This window comes from Mastigoproctus giganteus, chromosome 8, assembly GCF_048544385.1.
Source record: "Mastigoproctus giganteus isolate SK-2022 chromosome 8, ASM4854438v1, whole genome shotgun sequence".
NCBI classification, from domain to species: Eukaryota; Metazoa; Arthropoda; class Arachnida; order Uropygi; family Thelyphonidae; genus Mastigoproctus; species Mastigoproctus giganteus.
Genome location: NC_143582.1, coordinates 173,014,021 through 173,023,069, shown reverse-complemented (window position 1 = coordinate 173,023,069; position 9,049 = coordinate 173,014,021). Strand labels below are relative to the sequence as shown.

The 9,049-nt window shown below is 38.0% G+C and overlaps 1 protein-coding gene across 2 annotated transcripts in view; it reads right to left on the bottom strand.

Moving 5' to 3' along the window:
- Positions 1 to 2,175: 2,175 nt before the first annotated feature.
- The window catches only part of LOC150082011 (ubiquitin carboxyl-terminal hydrolase isozyme L3-like), a 241,382-nt gene continuing 234,508 nt past the window's right edge, over positions 2,176 to 9,049 (bottom strand). For both annotated transcript variants that reach the window (XM_090379905.1, XM_090379906.1), the window contains 2 exons: positions 8,077 to 8,178; positions 2,176 to 2,325 (listed from right to left, as the gene is read on the bottom strand). In XM_090379905.1, coding sequence (XP_090236031.1) covers positions 8,086 to 8,178 — 93 coding nt within the window. In that variant the 3' untranslated portion in view covers positions 2,176 to 2,325; positions 8,077 to 8,085. The remainder of the gene's footprint in view (positions 2,326 to 8,076; positions 8,179 to 9,049) is intronic.

Here is a 9,049-nt window from a genome sequence, read left to right as displayed (position 1 = left end):
TTGCATTCCAAATGCTCTGTGTGTGCAGTACTGTCAACTGAAGCTGTGTCTGACGATCACTGGAAAACACTTGAAATGCTATGTGAAACTTTGCGACGTTGAAATGATTCTGAAGGCTATAATCTCAGAAGATACAGACTTACTTAAAGCAGAGTCTTCAATAGAATTTCTGCTTGCTAAGCTTGATACAGCAGAAAACCCTTTTGCAGCGTTACAATGCAAGACGAAATTGCCCAACTGTGGCTTTGCTGAGCTATCTACACAACCCCAAAAAGTTTAGGAAAGAAGATTCAGGTTCAAGAACTTTTGATTTTCCAAGTAAGCAAGTTTTGAAAAAGCATGCTGAAGATATTTATCAGAGATTATTTGCAAAACATTCCGAAGGAGTCTTAGCGTTGAATGAAGAAACTGAAAATAAACGAACTGTTCTTTTAGAAGAAAACAAAGACTCGTCTAGTTCCGATGTTGGAGATATACTCATGCGAGAGTATGATAGTGTAATAAAGAGATTAACTGAAGAGCCTTCAAAATATCCGAGTGAATCGGAAATCAGCAAAGAATTCAAAATTTTGGAGGCTTGTTATTTGTTAGTTTGTTATTTGGTTTTTAGGAGCATTAGCAACTAAGGCCATATTGCTCCGGGATATGCGGTGGTCATTCCCTGACCTTTCCGCATCCTCCATATTTGGTGGTGACGGGCTCGAACCCCGGTCTAATCAAGAAGCGTGTGCTACGCGCTGCTGCTCCTTCCTACCTGGCTACGGAGGCACCTAATTTTGGAGGCAACTAGCAGTAGAAGTGAAAAGCTGGAGAAAGTTTTTATAGAGCACTGCTGACCATTAAACCAACAAGTGTCCAATCTGAGAGAGTGTTTTCGCTCGCTGGTCTCTTTAACACAAAAATAAGGTCAAGTCTATCAGGAAAAATGCTTAATATACTGGGTTTTTTTTTTTTAAGGATCATTTTCAGAAAAAAGCTGAGCAATAAATAGTAAAGTATTTATTTTTAAAATACTTTACTATTTGTAAAGTATTTTACAAATACTTTAAGCTGTTTTTTTCACATTATTTTATTTATTTATTATTATTATTTTGTTTACTATACGAGAAGATAGTTTTTATTCAAAGGATTTGAATACAATTTGTAATTTTGTATAATCTCAAGCTGGTTACTTTTTTGGAGCATTCTAATTTTTTTTATTTTTTTTTTACTATAAGAGGTGATAGATATTGTTTAAAAGATTTGATTACGATTTGTACAATCTACCCAAGATAAAATAAATACCTGTGTTATACGCTTTTAATTATTTTTCCCTAAGTCTGAGAAAACCGGTTTTATGAGTAAACTTCGGTTAAACTCGGTTTTGAAATTTCTCGGTTTTCCGCAAGCCCTAGTTGGTATAATAAAACACAGGGTGAAAAAGACCCGAGTTTGAATCCCACCAATAAGGCGAGGAATTTTTATGGGTCTTTTCCACAGTGTGGCTGAGTTAGTCGGTCTCAGGCGAAAGTAGCCTTTTTTTTTCCTCCCGGAAACTCGGGTTTTCCGTCCGGCAAACAGAAATTCGACCACAAAACACTCGCAATTTACAGACATGTTATATACGGCGCAATACTGCATAAGTTGCTGATGCGCCTAAAACCCTACAACAGTGATTTTCAATCGGGGTAAACCAACATTCCAGGGGTGCCATGTAATTTTGGATTAAGTTACTTAAACTTATTTCATTATAAAAAGGTGTACGGTATCCATTGTACCGTATCTTTTTAATTTTGTGGTGATCAATAATTGATGTTTATTTAGTACCTCTATATAAAGAATAAAATTATTATATAACTATAATTTGCATTATGAATTTTAATTTTGTTTATAATTATATTATTATAATAACTATCATATAACATATTTTTAATCAGAGGCGCCTCCGTAGCCAGGTGGGAAGTCACCGAACATGGCTGCTGAGAAATCGCTAAAAAACTGTACTTCGTATAAGTCAGATGAGACTCTTTCTCCTGGTAGTTTGTACCTGTAATACACGAAGAAAGTGCTCGGAGAGTAAGTACTCTAATATTATGCTAGCAACGAGGAGTGAGGGTATTACTGTAACGAGGCTGTCAAGTTGGTGTGAATTTTTTCTTTCTCTTGAAAAGTGTAGCAGCAATTACACAACGGAGATGCAGTGGAAGATCACTTTAATCTAAATGCAGATACAATACTAGGACAACTTATAAAAATCTCATAAAAAGTGACAATGCTCAGTATATAGCATAATCCAAAAATCCAAAGAAGTTGTGCTTGCAGCTTAAGTTGAATGGCAGGCGTCTCCTAGAGAGAGGAAAAATGAAGAAAAATATTAGCTGTTAGTATACAACGCATGTGAAAGAAAGCAGTGGTGGTCAACCGGTAATATGCATTAATACTAAAACAGGCGGTTTTTTTTTTTTTTTTTTTTGTATTACTAATTATTTAATAATTTAAACACCGTACTTAAGTGTTTTAGTTTACTTCTAAAATACGAATACATTAAAACCCATGAGGATCTTCTAAAATCTTTGAAGGTTGGTTGACTACCACTTGAAATGCAAGAGAGGCACAAAAATGTGCAATCCAATATACAAAATAAAGCGATTTTAAACAAGGCGATTTCTCTCGATATCTTTAAAGATTATTTTGAACTTACCAGCTGACAGAACGCAGAGGAGCAATGTAATAAAACTGACAAACCAAAATGAAATATCAAGTTCAAATACGAATGACGTAGAAGTCTTACAAGCACAAATTCGTGCTAACTTCGAAAGACGAAATAAGTAGCTTTACTTTGCGCCATCTAGCGGTGAATGCAAGCTCTTTTAATTACGAAGGAAAATTTTGAATTTCAGCTCACTAAACAGATTTTGCTCTCTGCTAGCATACTTTTAGGATTGCTTGGCAATCCTAAATGCATACCAGGATTAAAATAAAGGAAACAAAGTAAGAGTTAAAAAAAAGAAAAAAAAAGAGCATAACTTGTAGTTTAGTGCACAGCCTGAAAATATGGTTAAGTACGCTTCCTGTTCGAATCCACATGATTATCTTGTAAATTCGCTCTACCCAATCTGGCCATCCGAGCATAAATTGAAAATGTATTATTCATATATTCTTCCATAACTACAAAAATTAAAAACAGTTCCGAAAGAATCAAGTTATGTTTTTACTTAAAGTTCAACTTTTGTTTCGCAATTCTTGATTTTCAACCACCAACCAGCGGCTCTTGTAAAGATGCAAAACTCCTTACACGCACGTTACCACAAGGTTCGTTGTTTGATTAGTTGGCTATGTGTGTTTTCAGGAAAATCATATAACCTTGATGCTTTAATGATGTATCAAAAATAAATTAAAAAAAAAAAAAAAGAGGACTTCAAAAAGAGAACCAGACTGGCGCATATGCTAGCTACACTTTAAGAAACATTCTTTAATTTTTTTTCCGCCATTGTAACTTACGCTATAAGGCATCAATGTATATGTCTATAAATTGTGCGTCTTCGATGGTCAATTTGCTGTTTTCTATAAGAAAAACCTCGAAGGTAGGTGGGGGACAGTACAACCCTCCTTTGCGACCGACCAACGCGGCCACATTGAGGAAAAAATGTTTTATGGGCTTCATAAAAATTGCTCCCGTACAGAAATTCAAACGCATTTAAAACAAACTTTACAGTACCTCAAGGGAAAGCAAGGATCGATGCAAGCGAAATTCAAAATTTACATAAGGATTTAATATGTAGTCCCTGCTAAAATTATAGCCACTTTTTTTTAGATGACGGAGTTAGTGTTTACAACTCTATTAGGACCATGAGTTCATAGTGTGCTCAACTGCTGTTTTGCCCTAAATCGCTGTTCAGACATGGCAAGGAGTGTTCAAACATGAGGCATACTGGACCATTTATGCAAAAAAATAATAAGAATCTCAATTTATGGACAGAAGACTGCGCCCTTCCAGTTAATCTCGCAGATGCTCAATCGAATTGAGATCCGAAGATTAGGCTAGCTAGGACAGCTGCTTGGAGTGTTGTTACACAAACAACTCTTTCATACACTTGGCACGCACCCGCACGTGCCAACTCTTTCATACACTTGGCACGTGCGGGTGGCTACACTGTCATCTTGAAAGTGCCGTAGGAGTAAACACTCAGCATTTCCGGATGTACCTTACCGCAACGATATTCATATATGCCACACTCACGGTGCCTTCCATCGGGATCAAGGGGAATAAGGGTATGCCACGAAGACATACCCACACGGCCTACAGCAGCGTGTGCTGTTGGTAGGTAACAAGTCTGTTCCAGTTCATAGTGTTCTTTCCTTCATTCATTCCTCGATTAGCGCTTTTCGGGACTCTTCCACAGGTAAATCGAGACTCATCGGAAAGTCCCACTAAATCCTCGGCACAAGCACAGCGCACAGCGAAATTAGAGGCTTCCGTGAAAGATTAACGTAGCCGAGTGGTTCAGCACAAGAGCGGAGACAAGCCTTTGAACGGACCGTAGTTCAAGCAGCGTGACTGATAAATACGTTTAACGATTGGTTCATTGTCAAAATGAGTATTTGTATACCCATTTAGTGGTGGCTCATTGCGCTACCTAGTGACTCGATCCAAAAGGTTGGTCACTTAGTGACTAATCCAAGGTAGGTGAATCCAGGTGATGGCTCTTTGTGTTGCGTTAGGAAGTGATTTTTACGATAATGACGGGGATGCCAATCGTTGGCTGCCACCGCATAACCACAACAAATGTAATGTAATTAGTGCTCTAACGTACACTCGAATTAGCTGTGTAATTCTCTATTTTTTTGTTTCTACTTGGATATGGTCGTGCCTTTGCATCATATTCTTGAATATAATACAAAAATTCTAGGATCATCGATGGTGCGGGAAGGGGAGTTTAAATGAGAAAAAAAAAAACAAACGGTTTATTCCTGTCGCCGCCGGAAACTTTAAAATACCTCATTCCGACACATCCTGTGCAAGTAATCAGATTCCTCTTGATAATTAAATGAAGCTTCGACTAAATACACCCTCAATAAAAAGATAGCTTTGTGTGCTGTAAATGAGAAAACAAAAACTTCAGACACTATGTCGAAATACCATGGATGCTATACTATGGGTACATATCAGGAGTTCACCAATTAATGGCCTACGTGTGATCTATAGTTTGTACAAAAGTAGGAGTTTTGCATTTTTGTAAGTTCCTAAATTTTACGTGTAATAACATTTTAAAAAAATCGGTCGTACGTTATACTGAATGACCTTGCTTGATGCTCTGAAATATAAGGAAATAAAAATATAATATCTACTTGACGTTTTTATTAATTTTATGTCTAAAAGAGTTCCCTACCGCGATGAGTTACATTTTCGCCAATACCACGAATAAAATTAATTTGTGACTCTTGATATAACCATCATTCCATCTAACGTCAGATTTACAGGCTAAGTGTGCAATCTCAGTTCTTATATTCCCTTTACTCCGCATTTAGTGGTAGGCCGTATTGTTTCGCCTCAAGTTTGAAATACATTCTTTTTCAATAAAATTTTACCAGCATTTTATAAACAAATAGTGCTCTGCTGAAAGGTATTGAATATATTTTGTCAAAATATGGTAGTATGCAGAACACACCACAGGAATTTCAGTGGACTGTGTCGTCAAGGTAGTTTCCCACTGCCAGAACACAATGGTAACAAGACACCAGGAATAAACCACGGAACACACTTCATCACAATTCTCCCCGTCCTCAATATGTATCCAACAGTGGTTTTTTTTTTTTTTTTTTTTTTTTGTTCAGCTACTTTTAACCATTTTCAGCCAGTATGTCACCGGAGGGAAGGGGTGGAAGAAAGGGGTAAAAGAATATCTTAATAAAAAAAAAAAGTCAGGAGCAGTCTAACGGCTGTTTGTTGCACCGTTCTTTCCTTTAAGAATGGATAGAGTAACGGTCCCGTTATGAAGGTGCGGTAGGTAGTTCCACCCACCCCTTTAGAAACTACCACAACAGGCCTCCCGTTTGTCAGATCAAGTTACTGCCACTGCGTCCTAACACAAGTGGAAAATTGGATTGTCCGGTCTTATCCTTTCGGCTGTCAAGATTTGGGTCATATGAATATGGTGAACGGAACAACCTTACTGACAGATGGCAGGAAAAATAGCAATATAAATCGGAAAAATGCGTGTTTACAAGAAAACCTTGTTGCACAGATGGCCAAGAAAAGTAGCTGTCTTGTCCGACAGGTAAACACCTCCAGCTTTTGTGTTCCGAACAAACACCGTTAGCTATAGTAGTAGGAGCGGTGCACAAAGCTTAAGTTATCAATGGATTCTCATATCCCACAAGTACGGTAATTTAATAATCAAGTCGCTGAACTTTTCCGAGATTTACGTATACGTATCAGCATTTTCGTCAGATGATATTTCACTACAAGCGGGTGGTCCCTGTTATCTGAGAGCTAATTAGAAGATCTGTATTTTCTTATTAGCAACTACGTAAAATGTGTGAAAGCTAGTTATAGGTATGTTGTTAGGAGGTTAAGTAGCTCTCAACATGGCGGTCCATGCAAATATTTAGCTCTGCAATGCAAGTGTGCAGTTATTAGCTAGCCTAGAGAAACATCATTAGTCATATGAGCGAGATTATGAATATTACCACTGTTATGACTTAAGAGGTTGGCTAAAATACTGCGTGTGAGAAACAGTTTATATATTCAATGAAGATGGGTCGAAGCTGAAGTGCTTTTGTCTAAGCTAATTACTCTCTACATCCGAGGTTGTTGTTATTTGGTTTTTAGGAGCATTAGCAACTAAGGCCATATTGCTCCGGGATATGCAGTGGTCATTCCTGACCTTTCCGCATCCTCCGTATTTGGTGGTGACGGGCTCGAACCCCGGTCTAATCAAGAAGCGTGTGCTACGCACTGCTGCTCCTTCCCACCTAGCTACGGAGGCGCCTTACATCCGAGGAGAAGTGCCAGTTCGTAGTCGGGCAAAGATCAGCCAACTAATTCTATCTGCACGTAAGCAGAAATCCACGTGGATGACCTGACTGGTAAAGATGGGTGTTACCACGGCGAGAGGAATAAGTGACCATTCATTACGACTACTATCTCTATAATTCTTCACGAAGGGACGGACTGGAGAATTTTTAAAAAAAATATTTCTTCCCTTTGAGAATGATGTGAGCAAATTTGGTGACTGCAACCATACTCTACAAGATATCAGAGTGGGTAAGGTTAGTAAAGGGGCATCATGGGAGTAGCTAGTGAGGTACGGCTTTGCATTCAGATGACAAAATGCAGTCATGTCGCAGGGCGTTAGCACATTACTGGACGTTATGTGCGGAATTAAAAGAACAGGGGACAACTGATGGCTTCCCCGTATCGCGAACTGTGGATACGACTTGCATATTATTAATATGGCAGTGCCAAGGTAACCTATCTACTGGACGTGACTGGATAGAATTAACCCCCTGATGGGACGCACGGATGAAATCTTGGTGTACAGGTGCAGCCGCTTTTAAGTGCATTAAAACTTGTACTTGGTATAGTGGGTGCAAAAGATCTTTCATGTGACAACTACCGGTGATCTCATGCGGAATCGGCATTTAAATGAACTATTGAGGGGGAGATAATATTTGCTACGCAACGCGTTGCACTGCAAACCACATGGTTATTAAACAGCGAAAGGGGAAAGAAACAGTACTAAAATCGAAAGAGGAAAGTTTTGCTTTCTGTATACTGTAAAGAACTGAGATTATATTCTCACTTAATTCTGCAGGACTTCAGAGGGGAGAATAGCTGGAAGTATGTCACAACAATTCGAAGTAAATTAGGTATAACAGACTTTGTACAATTTGATATGACATCAATGACTGTTTTTAAAAAATAAATAATTTAGCGCGATAATATTTAATGAACTAAGAAAGACAACTGTTCTAAGTTACTTGTTTTATACCCCCCCCCCCGCCATTGTTTTGTATTAACAATTTAACGCAATCAGATATTAAAAAAAAAAAAAAAAAAAAGTTTAAAACATCAGTATTCCTTTAAATACTTACCGATATTCGTCAGTTATCGGAAGCACGTGCCAATGCCACTACAGTGAAGTTCACATTTTCTGGATCCCGCTGCATGAACTGTTTACATACTTTTGCAGAATCCTGCAAACGAAAATTGTTTGTTAATCATAGTTAAGTAATCGACAGCAACAATTTATCAATAAATACACACTACCTGGCCAAAATACTAGAAACGTGCTTCGTTATTGGCAGAAGCACCACGTGCTTTGACAAGAGACAAAATTTGTTGTTGCGGCGTGCATTCAGCGTGTCTGAAGTACCCGGTACTGATAGCACGTGAATGGATATTTATTTTTCTTAGAGTGAGTTTTCTTATATACAAAATATATGATTGCATGAAGACAAAAAGTCTTTGTCATATACAAATAGGCAAGTTAAAAACAAAAAAAAAAAATGATAGAAGGATCCGTGCATGGCGACGCCCTGGTGAGATGTTCCTGCCTGTATTGAAAATAATATACAAATTGAACGTCAGGAATCATATGGGTGCCATCTGTTAATGACAGCAGCTTACCACTGGTTTTGTTCTAGTTGATCTCTCTGGTCGAAGTCAAGTTGAAATTGTATTAACACCTGTTTTGTCATTTCTTCGATAGTTACATAATCCTGATCCCACACCGCTAAAGTTTCTCTGTAATGTCAACGTCAACGTGCTTTACTGGCCTGGAATCCCCCACCCCCGATTTGTCTCCTAGTGAACGTAACGAGACGGGAAACTTAGAGACACTTCCTAGGCCAAGTGCTGCTCTTAGTGCTCAATTGTTTCCTTAAAACCGCATAGTTAAGACAGGCTCAAGAGGATATGAGCAGCTTTTTTTTTTTTTTTTTTTTCCCATTGCTAGCATACTTCTTGCTAATGCACTCGTATGCTGTTTTTTCCGTATTAAATAAGGCTATTTTTTCTGATTATTTCTTGCCTTTGCACACACAAACGGGTAAAAGTAAAAACCCT